The sequence below is a fragment of the Callionymus lyra genome, chromosome 3 (genome assembly GCF_982586985.1).
Source record: "Callionymus lyra chromosome 3, fCalLyr1.hap1.1, whole genome shotgun sequence".
In the NCBI taxonomy this organism is placed as follows: Eukaryota; Metazoa; Chordata; class Actinopteri; order Syngnathiformes; family Callionymidae; genus Callionymus; species Callionymus lyra.
In genome coordinates, this window is record NC_141820.1 from 20,365,263 (window position 1) to 20,387,556 (window position 22,294).

The following is a 22,294-nucleotide window of genomic DNA, read 5'->3' on the forward strand; positions in this document are numbered from 1 at the left end:
CTGGGACTCTTGCGTTTGTCTTGTGTCTTGATCTTTTAAGTATTTATTTTATTGGGTATTTTTTGATTGTTTAAGCGCTTTGTGACCCTGGTCTAGAAAAGCGCTCTATAAATACTAATACATATTGATTTCTTTATATTTAAGCAATAGTATATATGTATTTGTTTCTTAAGGTTAAAAGGAATTAGATCAAAATTGAATGTTTGAGCTTCACAAAATGTGATTTATTTTGTCACATTTTCAAGTGCACTTTCACTCAGAAATCAATTCCAGCAAGTGAAACCTGCGATTGTTTTTATTGGTTCCCTAAAAATAATTTAGGAAAGATGATCCTGTATGTCTAACAAACAGTCAATTTTAGTCATATTGCCATTGTCAAAAACAATTCTACTTCTTTCATTTATTGGATTTTATTATCTTGTTTTTCCTGCTGAAATATTGTTTCACTCAAACAGTGCCAGTAAATAATGTTATCTTTAAGGAAGTTTAATTTCCCACCCATTGATCAAGATATACCAGAAATAAACTTTTATTTAAAAATATATTATTACCAAGAATTAGAGTAAGGAGTTGTATCGAAAGCCAAGCACACTTTAGTTAAGGTTTCCCCAAAAAAAGAAAAATTGTGATGAAGTTCATATGTCCCAGAAGGTTAAATAAATTCGTTTTTTAAAACGTCACTTACACCCACCTGCCTGTCAGTCCAACTGAGGGATTAATGACCCACTGAAGGGCGCCATCTGCCGACGCCGCATATTAACACGCACGTGTTTGGAATGTTAATCGCTTAAAAGATGGAAGTTTGAAAAAAAAAAATGACAACTTGTTTCTTCTTCAAAGATAAAACACTTTATTCAAACATCCACCGGTCGCTCAACAAGAGTCCCAGCCTCTTCACACGCACACATCCCCTTCCCTTCTTCATTTCAAACGTCACCTGAGATTGAACCGTCCGCTTCCAAAATCCAAACAAAAAGTCAAACAAAAGTTCATGGAGGAGTTCATGGTGGAGGTCATGGTGGAGGTCATGGTGGAGGTCATGGTGGAGGTCATGGAGGAGGTCATGGAGGAGTTCTTCATCGTCGTCTTCAGCTCAGCAACACATTCAAAGGCTCAGGGTTTTCGTGGAAGAGAATTTTTCTTCAAGCAAGTTCATCCTCAGAGGTTTCTGCTGAAACATGATCACATGACATCGTCACCACTTTATAGGCTCTCGCCCTTGTTGAAACAAGTACGGAGACACTCGACCTTTGACCCCACAGACGCCTGGACCCTCAAGCTTATGCAAATCAATTTGGTTTTCTTTGTATTATCATATAAACCTAAAGTTGCAACCTTTACTCGACGCTAACCTAGCTAAAGTGCTCAAACTAAGGTGAATGTTGCAATCTTCTCTGAGGGGTTGAGGCATCAATGTGTCCCACAGAAGGAAGAACATCTTAAACATGCATTTATGATCTAATGAGGCTTGGTGTCATGTTCTGTCAGTATTATTTTGAGGTGGACTTGTGTTGGAGTGCGAGAGGTGCTTGATGCAGGTGAGACTTCACCTTCATCCTCTCCATCACTCAAACAAGAATTTCTCCACACCTGGGAATCCAACTACAACCTCACGAAAGTCCACTCGTGGCAAAGACCCCACACTTGAGAACCAAACTATTCACTTCTTCTCATGTGTTGATGTAACCTTGATGTACCACGATCCATTCGCTCACTCCCTCTGGTGGCCAAAAGAAACCACTTCATCTAAACCTGCACTTAAAAAAAGAAAACCTTCTGCATCCACATGTGTTTCATGAAGCCTCGGAACTGAAGCCGGTCCTCGGGTCCGAGAGGTCGACCCTCAGGAGACCTCGATGACCTCCATGCTGCCCGAGAAGCTGGACTGACTCCCCATCTTCCGGATCTCCTCCCGCGACCGACTGTCCGCCATCATGCCGTCTCCGAACTCCATCTGGCAGCTGCGGCGCTTCAGCTGCTTCTCGAAGTTGCTCTCCTCGTGCCAGCTCCGCCGGGAGTCCCCGCGGTCGCCGGTCCTCTGCCCGCCGCGCCGCCGCACCGCCTCCAGGCCCTGGCTGCAGCTGAACGCCGCGAAGCCGCCGCCGCCGCCGCCGTTCCCGCCGCCGCTCAGGATGGCGGAGGTGGAGTAGAAGCGCGTGGACTCGGAGGACAGGTACCAGCCGCCGGCCAGCGAGGAGGCGGTGACGGTGACGGGGCCCAGCAGGATGTCGGAGTGCCAGCCCTTGAGGCCGCCGCTGCCGGACGCCTGCTTGGCCAGGTGCTGCTGACTCCGGGACAGGCCGAACAGGAAGCTGGTGGCGGTCTCTTCCACGCTGCCGCTGCGGGGGAGGGGGCCGTTCGAAACCGCCGGCGGGGGTTTGGTGCTGGTGGGTCGCTCCGGTACGTCCACCTCGTCCTTGTCGGGGCTCTGCTCCGGGGTGGACTGCTCCGACACCTCCTCCACGGGAGAGAACTGGCAGAGTTTACTGGACGCCTCCTTGAAGCCGGAGGGTTTGTAGAACTCGGAGTCGCCACCGGAGGGCGCAAACACTCGATGAGCGCCGCTCAGGCCCGGCTCCCCGTACGACTTGATGTCCAGGGAGAAGTTTCGCTGCAGCCGGACCCGGTCCTCGGCGCCGTCGCACAGGTGCAGCCCGCTCAGGGCCTGAGCGAGGCGACGCTCTTCGGGGTTGTCGGTGAGAACGCAGGGCATGGTGAGGGGCTCCAGAGAGGCGGGGTCCTCGGGGGCCTCGGAGAAACAATCCTCCGGGCTGACCTTGAGCTCGGCGGTCGGCTCGGACGGACACTCGGAACAATCCGAGCTCTTGATCTTCTTTTCAAAGTCCAGCAGCTGACCCAGGAAGTTGAAGTTGGGGGAGATGGTCGGCCTCTTCTCCTTCACAAACCTGACAAGACATTTGGACATTATAGGAATAAATAGGGTAACAAAATGAGTCCCGAGAACGACTGGCGTCATGGGTGTCACCCTAAATAGCTGGGACAGAAAAAAAGTGTCTGCTGACCTGTAGGCCTCGTCCAACGAGAGGTCCATCCTCTTCATGATGTAGGCGATGGCGATGGTGGCCGAGCGGGAGATCCCGGCCAGACAGTGCACCAGGACGCGAGCGTTGGAAGCTTTCGCCTTCTCTGTTGAGTCAAAGATGAAAACCTCCGATAAAGGAAACGTTTTCCCTTCCGACAAAAACTCCTCGGTCGTCAGCTGACCTATGAACTCCACCGATCGGTCCAGCCAGGGCAGGATCTTCTCGCAGAAGCTGTCGTTGACGGGCACGCGCAGGAAGTGCGACTCCGGGATGAAGTCGGGTTTGGGGCAGGTGTTGCTGGCGTTCAGCACGAAGACGATGTCGTTCTGCTGCATCAGATCCTGCAGAGACACGACATAAACATTTAGTAAGTTTTTACTCTGATAACTACTGGAAGGGCTTTGCTGTAATGGGATTAGTCAGTTCGTTGTAAAAAAAAAAGACTCAAATGGATGATCAAAAGAGGATTAAAAAATGTTCTACCTTGTTGAGCACGTCTCTCTGGCAGCCCAGGTACAGGTGAGGCAGGATGCGTGTCGGACCGATGTTGGTCACGGGTGGACAGGGCTCAGAGACGCATGGAGGAACCAGTGCAGACTTCCCCTCACACAGACCCGGGAACAGGCGCGAGAACTCGGAGAAACCACCTGAGAGAAGGAATCCAGTGAGCGACAGGAAGTCGTTTTGTTTTCTGTTGTGACAAGTTATCGACGGATGTCGTTCCTGGTTATTATCGTCACATCCAGGAAGACGACTTTACACGAGCGGCGCTCCTACTGTTGTGCATCCCACACTGCGGTTGCTAAGCAACGAGCCTATGATCCATGACAGTAGCTCTGCTCTTCACGTGAAAACATTCCTTTGCTCAATAAATGGATCCATTCATCAGCTGCTCTATAGTCATTTTTAAGATTCATTTTCTTTAGAAAAAAAAAATCTATCGATCTTTGTCTCAATGACGTCACCGCAATAAAATCATTTCACTCCCGTTGCAACTACCGTGTAAACAAGATGACTAAACCTTCCTGTAGGGGGCGCCACATCACCACCACATTTGGCAATGACATTTTAAAACCATTTCTGGCCCCACAGTCGATGTAAACGAGCTAGAAAAATATATTCAGGAATGACAATTTATAATTCATGTGTATGTATCAGTTGTTTATTTACCAAGTTGAAATATGTGTAATTAAACCTTCCCGATTTATAATTACTCAAAAACTAGTCAAAAGACAAAGTTAATTGTATCTATAACAAACTTCAATTGAAAATAAATAATATTCATCTTCAGGAGAGAGTTTTAAAATGCTTCTTTATTATGATATTATTCTGTAAAGGAAAAAAGAGGAATTTTATCTAAAGGTGAAACTACAAAATGAAAACTAAACAAAAAAAAACTGTTTTTATTCCATTTCAAAGAAACATTTCCCCTCAATTAAAAAAAAAAAAAAAAGGTATAATTAAGGGATTTACTTATTAGGTAAATACAGTTTACTGATGAAAAGAAAAAAAAACCTTTAAAAAAAATAATTTCATAATACTGAACTTAGTTCTCCGAGTTCAAAGCTTAATTAAAGTCAATTAAAGTAAGTTGTGAACCAAAGGTAAATGTAACTTGAGTTCCCTGGAGGATTAAACTCATACTTGTGTCTGTAATTATATATTAAATAAAAAGGTGGAAATAGACTTTTCAAATCTCAAAGTTCACTAAACTTTTCAAAGGTGTCATCTTAAGTTTAAGAACAAACACAAAGTAGACGATATTCTCACAGTGTATTTGTGTGCGACAGTGTGACTTCTATATTTAATTGCGTATGGAAGTCGTCCGCCTGCAGCTCCTTTGTACGCTCGTGTTACAGCGGCAGAAACAACAACTTAAGTTTGTTTCCAGCAGTGGTTTGGTTATATAAGCATGATGTCATGGTGTCGCCTCCCTCAAGAACCAGCAGCAGCACATGTGTTTGCTTTACAGAAGGAGAAGCTGCAGGAGGAAGTTACAACACACCAGCGTAACCAGGCTTCATCAAACATGGTGGACAGATCAGGAAGTGGATTGTTATCCATTAAATCGAAATAATCGAGAGGAACGAGAAGTGGACATTTGTGTGTTGAAACAACAAACGTTGCACAAACACGTGATTTAAATGTATGATTCCATTGATAGAGTAGACGATTCAGACTCTAATTTAGTTTAAATTTGAGCTTGTTTTTTAAGGTTTAATGCGTCACAAGTGCAGTTTCCTTTCTCCGACATGGTCGACGCTTTCACTTTACTTCACTCTGCTGCATGTTTCATGAATGTTGAGGTTCAGAAAATAGAAAGTAAAACTTGTAGCGTGATCTAAAAAGGACAAAGAGACTTATTGTAACATTTTCAAATTGGAGAGCTTCCGCTTTTGGTCTTTTAAGGTAGGAAGTGAAACCAAGATAGGATTTACCGTGAGAATCTGAGGTTTATGCGTTTACAACTATATTTTTACAATAGTTTACAAACATGGACTTTTATCTGAAACTCCTTTATATGTCCTGATGAAACTGTCTTGTGAACAAGTCCCTCTTAATCTAGTAACATTATCAACTGACAAAATCAACACCTTTGTAAGTAAGTAAGTAATTTATATTTATAGAACACTTTTCCAGACCAGGGTCACAAAGCGCTTAACCAATCAAAACAATATTCAATAAAAGATACATTTATAGGTCAAGATAACACAGAGAACACCACAGGAGTCCAACCTTCTTCTAAGTAACGTCATTTACAAAATAAACTAGGACACATCGTCTTGTCAGTGACCTGGATCTGACCCGGGGCCTCCTCTGTGAAGCCAATGATGACTTTGAGGTGATTAGTATTGACAAGTATTATAAAGGAACTGATATGGAAGAGCATTCTTGCCAGGAAAAGTAAACAGTGTTAAAGTATTAAAGACTAAAGAACTGATTGACACTTCCGTCCAATAGTTTTGTGGTTTCAGTTCAAGATAACCTCAATTTTCATTGTAGTCATAGAAATGTTTACCAAAGTTTCAATACCAAAGTACTATAAGACTCCTGTAGACACACAAACTATACATCCATGATGCAGGAGGAGAGTCACCTGAGAGCAGGTGTACGGAGGGGAAGCTTCTCTCCAGCTTCACCAGCAGCACGCTCAGGAAGCAGTCCGATCCCAGGGCGGCCATGTCCGAGGAGCTCTGGTCGTAGACCACGACTTCCTGGTCGGCCTGAAGCTCCAGCTGGAACAGAGTCAATGCTCAGATGAAGCCTCAGTGATCGACCAGGAGGTTTAAGGAGGATAAACTGTTGCTAAGTAGCTTCATTTTGACTGAGTGATGATGACAATATGTGGACCATTCTATCAATCCAACATTTCCTGAAGTATCCCATCCAGCCTGAGGTCAAAGGTCAGCGAGTTTACCTTGTTCTTGGCAGAGTGCTGCAGGAGCTCCGTGATCTGGACCTTGTCCTGCTGCAGCCTCCTCTTCATCAGCTTGGAGCAGTTGACGTTGACGGCCTCCAGGATGTGCGAGGCGTTGTAGTCCACGAAAGGTCTGCTGTCGATCAGGACCACGCGGTCCAGTCCGCCCTCCAGCAGGGCCACCAGCGCCTCGGCCCCGATGGGCCGCACGGCGTTGGGCCTCAGCATCATCGAAGCGGCCTCACCCTCCGAGTTAAATCCCAACCCTCCCCCCACCCCCCTGCCTCACTGCTTGTCGCCCCCCCCTCCTCCTCTGGTTCTGCTCGTCTCAGACTGGGAGTCCAGATCCCTCGAGTAGTCCACTACAAAAACCTTCAGAGAACGAAGAGCTTCATGGTATCTACGGAGTATGATGTTATCTAAATACCCCTCTGCCCCCCCCCACACCAGGTCAGAGTGAAAGAGACTGAAATCCAAAAAGTGACAAAGTCGAGAGCATCAAAGACCCTCAGTCTCTCAGAAGGGCCTCGACTCCACTCCAGGACGACCGGCACCAGACTCTGGTCCTCATGATCAGCTAAAGTTCTGAAATGAAAAAATAAAAAAATCCATGTCAAGTTCAATAAGATTTATTTTGAAGAACAAAGGACTGGTGAACATGTCCAAACCACACCAGTGAGGATGTGTATTAATCACAAGCCTGAAGCAGGACTGGAAATACTGGATCACCAAACACATGATCGGTGGCTCCACCCAGACATACTATATAATCCAACACACGATGACGGCTCCATATAGTCACATTTACTTTGTTCAGCACCTTTTGATATCCTTTGAATCTACATTTAAAGCCTTTTACCAACGGTTGTTAATCAAAGATAATATTTAGAAACATCATGTGGATAAATACATCATAATCAGGTCAAAATTATGGTATAAAATGTTTAATAAAATTCCACAATATAAATGTTTTTATGTACTAAATAAAAAGCAGGATGTAGAAACGTGCCAAGATGATCATTGTTTACCAATAGATAGATAAGGGAAAATGTTAATAGCAGAAGGCACGGTTTATAAGGTATAAACATGTTAAGACTAAATCTCCATCTTTTTTTAAACAACTGTATCTTGGATTGTTTTGTGTTCACAAACCTCGGTGAAACGTGCTGACCGGTCTACAGTCATTTAAAATCTCCATCGTTGTTCAAATGTTGTTAAATATTCCAGGTTGAAAAGGTCAGTGAAAACACCTGTGTGGGTGTGTGTTCCATCTGCTAACAGTTTTATTGCACTAGTTACTGTTTAACATGTTCCTAAAATGAATCGCACGATTCTACAACTTGATTGTTTACCTTTTGAAATCAGACTTTTTTTTCTTTTAACATGACTGTACTTCAGGGGTTAACGTTTCATTAGGAAAGTTAGATTTGATGACTTCACCGGACCTCACTGAACTAGTAAACCTTTGACTTTTGTAATGTAATTTCACAACTACAGTGAAAGAATTGTTGCTGGAAACGACTGAACGCTGTGGAGCATGAGGTGAAAGTCATGTGATTAATATAGTTCTATTTTTTACACTTTTTAAACATGGCAACATGGATTTCCCTTCTAAAAAGACAGGGGAAAATAATAATAGATACTATCATCATTAATAAAAGTAATGATCATTTACTGGACGTCAAATCGAATGTTCATCCATCCATTAATTTATATAAAGTCCTGATTCCCATTTTAACGGTTGTCCCTCATTCAGAGTTTTTAATTATAGTTTTAGAATTCAATTTCTTCTTGATTTGAACTTCCCTAATAATGTCCAGCCATTGTTCCAGATTCTATCCAACAGCAGTTTCTGATCAGGTCTACAATAGCAGTTTAATGGTGGAAACTGTAGGTCACATGAAGTTTTATCAAGGGCCACAAATGGCCCCTTGGAAAAGACACTTTGCCACGAACATCAACCCCAGCAGTTCATGTACTGAACGAGACCTCAATATACCAGCGAGGTCTTAGGTTGTCATGGGACGGCTCTTGATGTCGGAACAACATGGAAATTAAAGTGTAGCAGCATCTAATAATAATAACAGCATCGTCTGCGTGATTGATGTCGCTCTTTGAGACGCTTCCTGGTGCGGCCGGAAACTCCCTCCTCCGGCTCAAACGCATATCCACAAAGAAAAATCCCCAAACGTGTCCGGGACAAGAGAGAATCCTTGGACAAACATCTAAAACGTGTGTCGGTTAAATAGGATCACATTTGATTTCAATCGGGTTAAAGTAGGACACAAACTGACAAATGAAAAGCAGAGAATTGATCGACCCTAATCTAAAAAAGATCTCCATCCACTATGACATAGAAAAACTACGAACTGTCACATTAAATTTCTTTAATTCAGCTTATTTCAATCGTCTTGTAATAACGACTTTAAAAATCCACTCTAGCTCGGGAACGTCAGAGGATCCCAAAGACGAGCGATGACCACGGTTACAGGAAAAAGCAACCGAAGACGATGAATCACTTTTGAGACATTCCTCGCGTGCGACGCCCCGAGGCCACGCCACTTACATCAAGCTCCACTTGGAGTCATAAAGCAGTTAACAAGACTGTGATGCGTTTATTTAAGTGGGGGATTTCCTCCACACATTTCTGAGCCAATTAATCACCGGCGTCTTCGTCCTCCGAACAGATGGAGACACTGACGCGACGCAGGATCAACACGCGCTCAGACCTTTTATTAGGCCGTTTGGAATAACCATGAGAAGACTTCTGTTTGTATTCCATTTTATCTGATTATTTGAATTATAATTATAATTAGCAGAGTGAATATTTGATTTCTGCTTATTGAACTTAAAATCTCTACTGTAAACATCAAAGCTAGCATTTGAAGTTAGGGCTTCATGACAACGATTCTTCTCCTTTTTTTTTTTTTTGCTTTGAAGGCCAATTAAAAATTAAATTATACAGTGCTATTGTATTATAATTATATATTTTATAACTTTTGGTCATTTGTATTGATAGCCTTTGATTAAAGTGAATTTAAAAGAAGTAACTCGAGCTTTAATTTTCTCAAATCCGTTGTAGATATTAAAGATGTTGCCATTATATTAAACACATTTTCTTTACCTCTTATTCTGTTTGTTCGCAACATTAAAAGCATATAATGTGGACGACACTGAGCAACACGTCTAAAGATAGAAGTGACAGGTTTTCCCATAATTTACACGCCTTTGGACTTTTGACGTCTGACACTTGGAATCCTTCCTCACATTTATTTTAATCCTCTACTGAGCCGACGATGACAAATGAAAACTAACACAAACAAAGTTTGTGTGTCAACAATTCAAACATATTGCCCGACTTCTTAAACATGTTCTCAATAAGAGATCGCGGTCGGATTTGAAATACCTTCAGTGGAGTACGTGTTTAAACCGTGTACAGCGGCAGGTACGTCTAAATAGTTTGGAAAATGTGGATAAAAAGTATGAAAAAGATGATTCATTGCTGCATCATCTGGGACTGGATCAGAGACGTGTCAGAACCTTTTTTAAAGAACTCAAGAACCAACTTTGAATGATGAGGAACAACATTGGACCTTCATTCAAGGAGCAGGACGACGGGTAAGATGGACGAGGGCGCCGTGTTCGGGCCAAACGAGATTGAGACGAGATTCTGGGAATTTTTGTTTTTCGTGTTTACCTTTATCTTCCCAAATGGGAATTGATTGACGTCAAAAGATTTTAGAATTTATAAATAATGACTAAAAGCTTCTTTATTTTTTCAAACACATTCCCAAATATATTCATGTCTGATTTATAATTCTATCATAATTATCTCTGAACATACAACTTTGTGATACTTTTGACGCTCCTAGGAAAGATGTTTACAATATTTCAATACATCACTGATAAAAATGACAACATGTTAAACGGGTGATGGTGTAACTGACGCGGTCACATGACCATCGGCCGCTCTAACCATAGTTTTATAACCGAGGGCCTCGGACTCTGAACCATGACATCAGACAGACATGCAAATGCGAGTCGAGTCACGACCTTAGAGCAGAAGTTAGTCTCCGAGCTCTGAGAGACTCAAGGTGTGAAGACAATTTTAGTTTTAGTTTGAAGTCACTGTTAACTTAGTGAGGATAATCAAGTGTTAAATATCAAAATTGATGATGAATATCTTGCTACAACTCAAGCAGATGTTAGTGTAATAAAAGGTCAATCATTTATTCTCCATAACAGAGAGAAAACTACTCAGTAGACGCCATGTTTGTTAAGTCGCAGCAGCTTCTTCAACCACTGCTGTCAATCACTTACATGACACATTTAAGGAGTGTACTCTGCGACGCTTCTAGTCCAAGGTTATTAACTCAATTAACTTTCATTTAAATGACAACGAATGATCCACTTCTTAAGAAGCACTTACAAACAATTTTGACTCATTGGATAATTGATTAAACGCTTCTTATTTACTGAAACAGATCCATAATCCAACATGAAGTCCGTTACTACTTTTCTGATGGAGGAATAGTTTGGTAGAAACACGACAGTAAAAAAATCCAAGTGATTTACTGAGAAGCTCAGTCACGTTAGACGTAAGAGTTGAACTGCTGCCTGCCTTTAAAGACACTTTTTAGACACTTTTTAAGACACTTTTTAGGCACTTTGAAGACACTTTCTAGACACTTTCTAGACACTTTCTAGACACTTTTAAGACACTTTTAAGACACTTTCTAGACACTTTCTAGACACTTTCTAGACACTTTTAAGACACTTTTAAGACACTTTTTAGGCACTTTTTAAGACACTTTCAGGACACTTTCTAGACACTTTCTAGACACTTTCTAGACACTTTCAGGACACTTTCTAGACACTTTCTAGACACTTTCTAGACACCATGTTTTAACATCTAGTCCTCACACAGGGCTGGGTGGAGACTCTGGGTCACATGCACGACCAGATGGAAAGATTGTCAAAAACTTTTGAGGAACAAATATTTGAGGGGAAAAAAAACTAAATGACGAAGAAAACAATTTTAAAACAGTGTCTTCGTTAAGAAAATTATAACGTTTTTTTAATTGTTATAATTGTTCTGGTGATTGGATTTGAAGTTCGATGAAAACAATGTTAATCTAGTTGAGTTAGTAGCGTGTATTTAACCAGAGAAAGTGTCACTACTGTCATGTTGACGGCGTTGACACTCGCAGTACAGTCGAGCTACATGTATGTTACATGTATGTTCCATGTTCTCAGGTGTGTCTTCAAACCTCAAACACACACACACATTCTTTCTCGGTAACTTTCTTCGTCGAGGCCCGCGCACGTCACAGCGGCGCTCGCGCGTCCAACACACTCGCCTCACTCTGAGCTCGACTCACCGTTTGAAACTCGACGTCAGAGAAGCGACCCGCCGCTGGACCGGGCCCCGGTTCTGACCCGGCTCTGTGCCCCTCACGACCGAGGCTCCACTTCGAAGCTCAAACTGAAAGTAGAAGCGGCCAAAGTTGAGCGCGAGACGGCGGAGCAGTGAAGTCGAGCCGCTGCCACCAGCGATGAGGTCACCGCGGTAAAAATACAGGGTGACGTCACTCGAGCCCCAGTCGAGATGAACTCAACAGGCGTCTTAAAGGCGCAGGCGGCCATTTTAAGTGAGCCGACCAGCGCCGTGGTCGCGCGTCAAAGTTCAATCTTTTAACTTTAAGATTAAATATAGGATATAAAATCAACTTTGTGTTTATTCACTATACATGATATTCACTTCAAACAAGGGAAAGAAACTGTTGCTATAAACAAGGATGCAACTCAATATAGTGTTTCCATAAGATACATATATAGAGAATAATTTAAACACAAATAATAAAATAACGTATTCTCATTTGATTTATTTAGAAGGAGATGAAACTCTTACAAAACAGACAAAACAAAAGAAAGAGCAAATTACGAGTTAAAATATAATTTGACTAATAATGATTTATCTAAAAATAAATACAACATATGATTGTTCCATAGTCCAACCTCTTATTATAAAGTGAGAATAAAGTAACAAGTCTATTCTGGCATGAAGTGAACAACCAGTAGTTTACGAGGCAGCTGCCTTCTTGGAAAAACAGAAAATGAGAAAATAAATCCAATTGAATATCTCATTTCCTTTCTGTCCTTTTTCCTTTTTGTCTTCTTTGTATGTATGTAAAAAAAAAGAAAAAAAAAGGAAAATGTCAAAGACAGTTTTTGTGATGTATAGTACGATCTAATTTCTCGTTTTCAAATACAAAATATTGAAACAAAAAAAAAAGAACATCTAATTTCCTATTAATTAATATTATTAAATTTAATGTATTGTATTTTATAAATTATTGATTTATGTTCTTTGTCACTTTAATGTATTGGTTCTTATTCTATCATATCTTACTTTATTTCCTTTTCAAAGAAGTGATTGTGTAACTTGAAGTGCTCCAGTGTTTGAGGGTTAGTTACGAGAGCGACAAAAGACTTCATGAAAAGAGGAAGAGAATATTTTTCATTCTGGAGCAATTAGTATGCATGGCTGACAAGAGCTGATGAATGTGTGGCATTGACAGATGATTACGCCATCGTCGACCTCTCACTTATCCCCGCTTTATTCTGCAGGACTGAGGCTGTGGATGATGTTTCACCTGAAACGGTGGAAGATTTCCTCTTCGATGATGGAAGAATCGATCACAGAAATATAAACTGAAATATTTTGGATTTTTCAATCACATCAACCATTTTAAATGTGTTCTGTGGATGTGGAGATGAAACATTTAACTTTTAAAGTATTTAAACTGCTTTTAACCATTGATCAGTTTACAGTTAAATACTTTTAAAAGCATGGCTAGTTTATTATGATGGGGATGAACGTTGGATCCTAATGTTTATTTGTTTTTCGATTGATAAGTAACAATGTTAAGAAAAGTTAGCCTGGTCAAGTTATCTTTTAAAGACTATCAAAGATCCGTGTTCAAGCTTCATCTTTTGACAGGCATCACATTTTCTAGTGAACTAAAATCTAAAATCAGACTCAGATCAGTGCTAACTGTAACAAAAAAAAACACAAGTTCACTCATATCAATGACAACACTTTGTAGAGTCAAACAGTTTTACTTCAGAAGCAACGAGCCAAATTGAAGAAAGTGCATGTTTTAAGGCTTCTACCACCTCAGGGACGCAAGAAAAGGAAAATTAAATTAACAACAAAGTCACTTACAATATACACAGAATTAGTCTATGCTCGATAGAAAATACAAAAATATATTGCACGTTTAAAATTGAATTGCTTTTCTTTCAACTCGTGATCCTTTGGATCTTTTCCTCCCGAACGACAGAACAGACGTGAGAGCCAATTAGACATTTACGTGCTTTGCATTCGTCCACTCATCGTTTAATTTGAGCGTTGGATTCATCGGCGTTCTCGTGACCTCGGCTGACGCGTTATTTTTGATGTGCGAGCGGAGATGGCGACCATGTGACACATCTAGCATATGAGAGCTGTGTTCAAATGTCAACATCGGTTTCTGGACCGGACGACCTCTCACCTTTTGTCATTTGAAGGGGTGAATAAGCACGACCCACTCTACTGTAACTCTGGATAGACATGGCAGGTGCTGTACCAGGGTTTGAACTACCGAAGGAATCTGCCTTCGAGTAGCTTTTTGTTTTGGGACTGCAGACAGAAAATGATAAGAGCTGGAACTTCACGCTTGCTGCTCGATGATGCGGCGACTGTGTGAAGGCGGCGCTCAGGTCTGTCCGCTGCTGCTGATGCTGTGCTTGCTGTTCTTGGGCGTCTTGTTGCTGTTGCCGCCCGGGGTCGCCTTGTGGTCGTCCCCGGTGAGCAAGGCTTTGATCTCGGATGGGATCTTGCCCTGATCCATCGCTGAGCACCACTGTTTGTACTGTATAGAGAAATACATGGTGATTCAACAATATTCAATAAAGTATATACTTTAAAGGTCAAGATAAAACTGAAAACACAACAGGAGTTCCAGAAAAATCAAGGAAAAGCAAAAATAAAAGTGTCTTAAGATGTTTCTTGAAGGAGTCAGTAGATCATCAAACACAGAGGAAGAGGAAGATCGTTCCAGAGCTTAGGAGCAACAGACTGTAAGGATTTCTCTCCTCTGGTCCTGAACCGTGTTCAGGAACCATCAGTAGATTCTGATCCACAGACCTCAGAGCCCGAGCTGGGGTGTAAGGCTGGATCAGATCACTGATGTAAGGAGGAGCCTGAACATGAATAGATCTGAAAGTAAGAATCACAATTTTAAAACTGATCCTGAAAGAAACTGGAAGCCAGTGAAAAGTTTTAAGGATCGGAGAAATGTGAGTTCTTCTACTAGAGCGGCTCAGAATTCTTGCCGCAGAGTTCTGTATGAACTACAGGCGAGACAGATCCTTCTTGTTTAGACATGAAAACAAACTGTTGCAATAGTCCAGGAGAGAAGACATAAAAGCATGGATTACAAGCTCCAGATAACTTTGTGACATCATTTTCCTAAATTTACAGATTTTTCTCAGTTGAAGGAAACAGTTTCTGGTTGTGACCCTGGTCTGGAAAAGCGCTATATAAATAAAAAGTACTCACTTACTTACTAAATGCAGGGTCTCTACATGTCCGTGTCACAATATGTGTCGTCAAGACAAGTGACCAAAAGTTCCGTGGTCATCATTTGAAGACGCTTTCACACCTTTACAAGTATTAAAAAATAATCTGTGAAGATGGAGCCTCTTAAGGGTAACGCATGAAATCACGGACTGAGGTAGTGCACATGCCAGACCAGGGTGTGGCGCTATATTCCTATTTTAAAAAAACAACCAAAGAATACAAGATGGCACATACAAAAAAGAGCCAAGCTGCAATGAACAAAATGAAAGCTATATTGGAGACGTCAGAAAGTATTTAGGAGGTTCTCATGTCGCTTGAGCTCTGTAAGCAGATCTGAGAAGCACATCCACCATCTACACTATCAGTTACCATATAATCTAGTTAGTTAAATCAAAGTTAAAGAACTCTAAATAATACAATTGTGTTTGTGATTCTCTGTTGATGTTTTTTCTAACATCCAATGACATATTTGATCTGTTTAATGGTCGTTTGCTGCTCATTATAATGAAGCCTGACATTTTAGACCATCTGTCGACATTTTCGTGGTTTCCAGTATTGATGAAACCATGGCAACGCGCTAGGCAATTATCTCGTAAGGAAAACAAGACAAGATACAATGGTAAAAAAATGTATAAATATAAGACCAAACATTAAAAAGTACGTAAAATATACAACATTTAAAACTATGTTCAATCAGCTATGATACAGAAACAGAAAAACAAACATATACTAAATACAAATCAACCAATTAAACACATTTAGAACAGAAACCTGTTTTTTTGGCTGGAATGAAAACACGATATACTTGACATAAAAGAATATCAAGATCTGCTCCTGTGTTGTTTTTTTCTAAATAATGTTTTATAATGCTGTGTTAAAGTAAAAATAGATTGAACAACATTAGATGTCATCAGAGTGGCTGAAAAACAGCCTCTAGCTCATCTTCAAACCACAGACTTTGATCAACTTCCTTCAAGAGAAAAAGCATGATTCGTTTTAAACCTCCAGGGAAAAGTCTTTCTATCCAAACATGAAACAAACGAGGAGAATAAAGGTGCGACGAGAGAAGGTGATAAAGAAACTTATAATGAAATGTAATAGTTGTAATATGTGAGAGTTCTAAAATATTTACCATCTCCAGCTCCTCTCGTAGAGCACAGATGGCCCTCTCTTTGCTGGAGACCAGCTCCTCCAGGTACTGGTATCTGAGCTTCTTCCTGGCTCGACACTCTCTGGCGCTCTGTCTGCTTCTCTCCAGCTTGGCCTTGAGGTCGATCTTCGCTGGTTTCCTGCCACGTTTCCCTGGTTTCTTCACCTTTCCAGCCATTGTCTGAGCACAGGAGGAGGATCAGGTTAGCATGTATCCATGACTGAGCTACAGAACTGAACCTTCCACAGTGATGGGAGTTACAGACGTTGTCAACACAAACATTTTACCCACATATATGTAAAATATGAACCATCCTATAAACATGAAAGAATGTTCATAGCAAGAACTGAAAGCGAAACAGCTTAAAACTGAGGGTTGAGTTTATATAACTGTAATAATCGAGCGTTATTAGCGTTTTACTTTTTGCTGCCCCGTACATTACATTTATTCTAAACATTTGACCGATGAAACGCGAGGATCGATCATGAAACCGCAGAAACAGAGTCTTCACAAACAACGGCCCCTCATGTGTTTACCTTGTTATCATCCATCTTGTCTCGGCGAGCTGGTTGGCGGCTCTAGCTCCTGTTAGCTCGGGTCAGCTAGCTGTGCGACACCGTGACACAAGCGAACTAGATCAAAATCCAAGGTATAATTCAATTTAATAGTACAACAAAATGTACACGCTGACCCAATGTACGTCTTTTTCTGTTTACATTCTGCGCAACCATGACGTCATTTTACGTCGTTTCCGCTTCTTCTTTTTTTTCAAAGAAAAACTTTATTGACACAATTATTATATCAAGATAGTGTTCGAAATGTATTTACGATAAATGTGTTTTTATTATTGCGAGTACATTTTACTGCTTTTTCACACAATTTAGCGACAAACCAGTGTCTCTTCAAATTCTAGGGTTTTTTGTTGGTGTTTTTTTTTCGGCTGTGACATATGGGCCATTTGTATTGCGTTAAAGTACTTCATTCTGAAATATGAGTCACAATTTAATTTCTTTTTAAATGAAGGACAACTCATTTTTTTAAGATGCGAGTCAAAGAAACATACGTGTGTGTTACAAATGTAAGCATGTTTGTACTTTAATTAAGAATTGTGTGTTGTTTTATTTACTTGTAGAACCACCTATTCATTACTGAACATATATTGTCCATGAAAACAAGAATATGACCACAACACTCATTTATCTTTTCATTTTTTCTGTGGTGCAGAAGGATCTGTTCTAAAATATACAATATCTTGAATAAAATGATTAAAAACTTTCACTTAAAACAATATTTTATTTTACAGTGCACACGTCCTGGACAAACAGGGAGCCACACATGTTTTGGTTACATATTTAAATAAAGTGAGGTCACAGTTTTGTTCAAACATATATTACATGAATGAAGGTTCGCAAAATATAAATCTTCCAACATTCACGATATCTGCAATTATAAGTGACGTCTTATTTACGTGATTGTCAGTAAAAAGCATTCCACCAGTGCTTCAAGACTCTTGCTAAACAGTGAATTAAAGAGTCAACTTTAATATTCATTGACATGAATTTTATCCTCATTCACGCCACTGTTTATGTAGCGTGTACTCTGCACTGCATCTGTGAGATTATCGTAATGAGCTGAGCCAGAAGGAAACTTTGTTAAATTAAGAACCACATTTATGGCCTACTTTCTACATATGAAACAGATACAAGCGTCCGACTTAAATGCCTCACAACACCCTTTAAGTTGGGGCTCCTTCCTCCAAACAAGGAGGTGGCTTTAACTTCAAAAAGTTGAGGATAGGTCATCTGGTTAAAAAAAACATCGAGGAATCCTCAGACAGAGCACTTGAGAAGTAAACCTAGTGAAGAAAAACTGGTTACAAATTTTAAAAAAGTATCTCGTGTCACTTTTTGACAAACAAAAAAGGTGTAGAAATAATTTAAACTTTTGTTTTCTTAAATCAACTAAAACAGGTGTCTATGAAAATATTTGTTTTGGTGCATACTGTAGCTACAGCAACAAATAAGTTCAGATATCACAAGAAGCTAGCAAACAGACAGGAAAAAGCTACATTTTAACATGAAAATGAATACATTCTATGGTGTAAAACAGACTTTACACACACTTTGACATGGCTCTGAGAAAGTTTGATGCACACAAAAAGCCCTTTGTACAATTGAACACTTTGTGTATCAGAGCTAGCTTGCTATGCTAACTATAACAATATCTGTGCTGCCGCTCGACTGTCAGGAATCTACTGTCCACAAAAAGATGACCAACAATGTCTGTGCTTGATTGATTTTATTATTTTATGTTTAACTCAGTATATAGAAAAAAGCTAGTGTAGTTATAATTCATATTTTTGAGAAGATAGATGTTCCCATTAGCCACACAATCTTGAGACAGCTTCAACAACAACTACCCTCTGCTATTAGTTTGCTTTTCTAAATTATTTCCATTCAAATTTTTTGTCAATATTGCCGTCATATCCAGTTTGGAGGCCAATGTTGACCAAAGCAGTTAAGGAATCATAAAGGTTTTATTCCATATTGGTGCCAAATAATGTAGGTCCTTGAATGGTGAAATGATGGTGCTGAGAGAATGGAAAACATCCTAAATTTAAATATAAAGTTTGCTAAAAGTATAGTACGACTCTGTCTGTGTTTTGTTTGGTCCATTTTGTTTTGGTACTAATTCTTTAGGGACTTTAAGACGAAGTCTAATGTGATATCAGTCTCAATTATTAATGGCTTATGTTAGTGGTTTTTGTGACACAAATCAACAGCGACTCCACATAACACAAGAGGTCCTGTTCTTTCCTTTAACATTCCATCTGCGTCAAGTGTTTAAAGTTTCCAGAATAATTCACCGTCTTTAGCAGCTACTCCAGCTAAAAACAGCCTCTGAAACAGCAAAGCTTGAGCTTTCATCTCTTTTGGTTAAACATGTATCAGAGGCAATGGAATCTTTATTTGTACGCAACTGTGTATTTAATTCTACTCTGGACACAACACGAGTTGAAGGACACGCACTCTGAGTAAGACACATGGGAGGTTGGACCGCTTTCTTAAACTCTACAAAGAGACAAGTTTGTGCACAAGGACAGGTTTTTAAATACAAAGATAAAAGCACGTTCACTCCCGTCCCCGACTCACATCTGTGATAAAACTATACAAAGGTATTTGGGGGGTTCGTGTTGGTGGGCCAGGCCACTTTGGTCTGCTTCACCTCTCTGTCGTGAAGCGAGTCCTTGGTCACAATTTTGGATTGTACGGGGATGTCCACCACCCCGATGTAGTTCTTTTTGGCCATCCGAGAGCTGGCCGTGATGGTGTACGCGTTACTGCGGTAACACTTCATGGACGACATGCAGAAGGTCTCCCTCATGCCCCGTCTGAAGTTCGCGTTGTACACGGAGTACAGCGTGGGCTTGGAGGCGGTGGAGGTGAAGGAGATCCAGGTGATGGCAGTGAAGAAAAGAAGTCCCTGCCTGGTGGGACCGCCCGACTCGCTGGGATGCCACAGCTGGGCGATGAAGAAAGGGGTGATGGTGAACAAGAAAACCGAATTCAGCATGAGGAACATCTTGATGGTCTTGACTTTAGTCCGAGGGACGATGTTCATGGTCCGGCGCACCGAGTGTCCGTCGGCGCTGATTCTCCAGATGTAGCGGATCACTCGCTGGTAGAAAGTCACTATCAACCCGGCCGGGACCACGAACCCAATCAGGAGATGGAAGGCCGCGTAGGTGACGCTCCCCCATGTACCCTGCAGAAAGAACTCGCAATGACCTTCCACGGACGTAGAACCGTAGAAGAAGAAGCAGGGGGTGACGAAGCCGGCGTCGAACAACCACGAGGCCAGAATCATCTTCTTGGCTTTCTCCCTGGACACCTTGAAGCTCAGAGGGTAGACGATGGTGTAGAAGCGGTCCACGGAGATGGACAGAAGGACGTAGACCTGCACACCGGGACAGATGTGTTGGAGATACCGCACGATCTTGCAGGCGGCGGCGCTCAGGGGCCATCGGCCCGACGCCACCTGCAGGAGGATGAAGGGAGCGCAGCCGAGGCTCATGAGCAGGTCGGCGCAGGCGATCGCCACCACGAAGTAGTTGGTGGTGGACTGGGTCCGCCGACTCCTGTAGATGACCAGACACACCAGGGCATTTCCCAAAATGGAGACCAGCCACAGAATCCCAAACACCAGACCTAAGACGACCACCTCCCCGGCGGTCAGCTCGTAGGACGTGGCGGTCTTGTTGGGCGCCGATGTGAAGAACTCCGAGTGAGTCGCTAGGGTGGTCGTGGTGGGCACGCTTGCCGGGGCCGTGGAGTTGTCCACCTCTGAGAAATTGAACGTCAAATGGTGCGAGTAGGACGGTGCGTAGAGGGACGAGACCACACCAAGTCTGTTCGCCAAGGCATACACCATCGTTACTCTTCTGCCAGGAGACCGAGCTGTGGAGACACAAACACAAGGTTGGAATCAGGAGGCGAGCACTGAGACGACACATACTTCTGCCAGGGAGACTGATTCCACATAGACCAGTTGACTAAAAGCATGATTTAAAAACGACCTGGACTTGCCTATACTTGAAGAAAAATGTATAAAGATAAGTTATGTTACCACATCCAGAGTGTTGCTGGATATAAAAGTGAGTGAAGGTCGAGCTGCTAAGAATCACGTCATTCTTTAACAGTATTTTTGACTCCAAAATTGTTCAAGTGAAGCCACAGCCGCTCGTGCTCTGAGCTGCTGGTGGATTTCAATTAACCTGTAGTGGGACCTGGTCCAGGTCCACAGAGAGTCCCCTATGAGTCTCTCAATGAAGGAGAAGAGAAGCTGATGAGGGAGATGTTGCTGTGACTCAAGGACTGAACAGAAAACCAGTTTTGACATTGATAACAGAAAGAAAAACAAGGAAGCAAAGTGGGTTTTGTTTTAAAGGTTTTACCCTCTCGGTGTTTATGCCACACGTGTTTCATTGAATTTTGAAATTTCCACCAATATAAGAGCAGATTGTTTGTTTTTTGAAAACCTTATTTTTCAAAATAAGCCCCTTAAATACGTCTTTAATTCTTCTTTTTAATTTGAACACAATAACAAAGGATGTGACAACATTTTTTTAAAATATTTATATATTCTTAATTCGCTTTACATTAACTGTAAATGTTTCATTTGTATTTTGCTTTTGTATGCACCGAACCTCAAGACAAAAGTGTTCATTTGAAGACTTGAGATTGTGCCATATTTGACAATAAATGTTAAAAAACATGACATCATCATGAGTCACAACCACTATTGTTATTTTCGGCTGAAACTGTGTGTGTGTGACGGAGTGTGTGCTGGTTCTTTGTCACGGCAAGTTCAGGTACAAGGGGCTGCTTGTTCAACACGTTTTTATAACACATTTCAATATCAATTTTTTTAAAATTTAATTTAAATCTTGGGGAGACATTTAAGATGTTATTCAAAAGCCAAGTGTTTACACATCTTATTGCTCTTTTTAGACGCACTTTACTGGTTATTGTTTTATTTCATTGAGGGCCATTTTGACACATACAATTGTTGAATTAAACGTAGTTATTATTATTATTATTAATAGTACATGGTGACGAAAATAATGACGATGTCAGAAAAACTGTGTCGACCTCGGTCGCGATTTAAATTGTAAATATAACCAAAGTTGAAAAAAACCAAACATCCAGGTGAGTCCAGGTGATCTGCTCTGGTAAACAACCAACACGAACCTCCATCCAGGAGCCGCTGAATCGAGTCAGAAACGCGAGATGTTTCCACCGTCGGAGGCTCGACTGGCCCTCGACGCGTCGCCGACCACAGCAGCCCTCGGGCGGGGACAAGAAGCCGCTACTCACCGGCTCACTGAGGCTCTCCATCCCGCGGACGGTCCGCCATTAGAGAGGCAGGAGGCAGGAGGACATGACGCGTGTTTGTCCAGATGTCTGACGCTCGCTCTTCACGCAGCATCAGCTGAGGATGACGATGGTGATGAAGATGCTGCTGCTGAAGAGGACGACGTTTGCCTGCTTCTCGCA

At 41.5% G+C, this 22,294-nt stretch overlaps 3 protein-coding genes across 4 annotated transcripts; all 3 read right to left on the reverse strand.

Annotated features, from left to right (window-relative positions):
• Window positions 1–823: 823 nt before the first annotated feature.
• Window positions 824–6,720, reverse strand: dusp16 (dual specificity phosphatase 16). The gene is made up of 6 exons (XM_087786928.1): window positions 6,463–6,720; window positions 6,142–6,280; window positions 3,528–3,691; window positions 3,226–3,385; window positions 3,024–3,147; window positions 824–2,906 (listed from the first exon to the last, which is right to left on the reverse strand). The coding sequence occupies exons 1-6, from the start codon at window positions 6,691–6,693 to the stop codon at window positions 1,844–1,846; spliced, it is 1,881 nt and encodes a 626-aa protein (XP_087643054.1). The 5' UTR covers window positions 6,694–6,720; the 3' UTR covers window positions 824–1,843.
• A 6,844-nt stretch (window positions 6,721–13,564) lies between these two features.
• On the reverse strand, window positions 13,565–16,964 carry crebl2 (cAMP responsive element binding protein-like 2). Its single transcript, XM_087786929.1, has 3 exons — window positions 16,775–16,964; window positions 16,221–16,418; window positions 13,565–14,378 (listed from the first exon to the last, which is right to left on the reverse strand). The coding sequence occupies exons 1-3, from the start codon at window positions 16,787–16,789 to the stop codon at window positions 14,223–14,225; spliced, it is 369 nt and encodes a 122-aa protein (XP_087643055.1). The 5' UTR covers window positions 16,790–16,964; the 3' UTR covers window positions 13,565–14,222.
• Window positions 16,965–17,526: 562 nt separating this feature from the next.
• Window positions 17,527–22,228, reverse strand: gpr19 (G protein-coupled receptor 19). Of its 2 annotated transcripts, none has more exons than XM_087785808.1 (2): window positions 22,115–22,228; window positions 17,527–20,695 (listed from the first exon to the last, which is right to left on the reverse strand). In XM_087785808.1, exon 2 carries the CDS (start codon window positions 20,667–20,669, stop codon window positions 19,404–19,406), a length of 1,266 nt encoding a protein of 421 aa, XP_087641934.1. In that variant the 5' UTR covers window positions 20,670–20,695; window positions 22,115–22,228; the 3' UTR covers window positions 17,527–19,403. The 2 variants fall into 2 exon arrangements, with proteins under 2 accessions (XP_087641934.1, XP_087641935.1); XM_087785809.1 differs by lacking the exon at window positions 22,115–22,228 and adding an exon at window positions 21,989–22,051.
• Between the last annotated feature and the right edge of the window lie 66 nt (window positions 22,229–22,294).

Bases quoted from the DNA above. Each gene is read 5' to 3' on its own strand.
- dusp16 (XM_087786928.1), bottom strand. From the start codon at position 6,693: ATGATGCTGAGGCCCAACGCCGTGCGGCCCATCGGGGCCGAGGCGCTG. The intron at 3,692-6,141 runs GTGACTCTCCTC...TCCTTCTCTCAG, and splicing joins CTCCGTACACCTGCTCTCAG to GTGGTTTCTCCGAGTTCTCG. The intron at 2,907-3,023 runs GTCAGCAGACAC...ATGTCTTGTCAG, and splicing joins TCGTTGGACGAGGCCTACAG to GTTTGTGAAGGAGAAGAGGC.
- crebl2 (XM_087786929.1), bottom strand. The intron at 14,379-16,220 runs GTAAATATTTTA...TTCTCTATACAG, and splicing joins TACGAGAGGAGCTGGAGATG to TACAAACAGTGGTGCTCAGC.
- gpr19 (XM_087785808.1), bottom strand. From the start codon at position 20,669: ATGGTGTATGCCTTGGCGAACAGACTTGGTGTGGTCTCGTCCCTCTAC.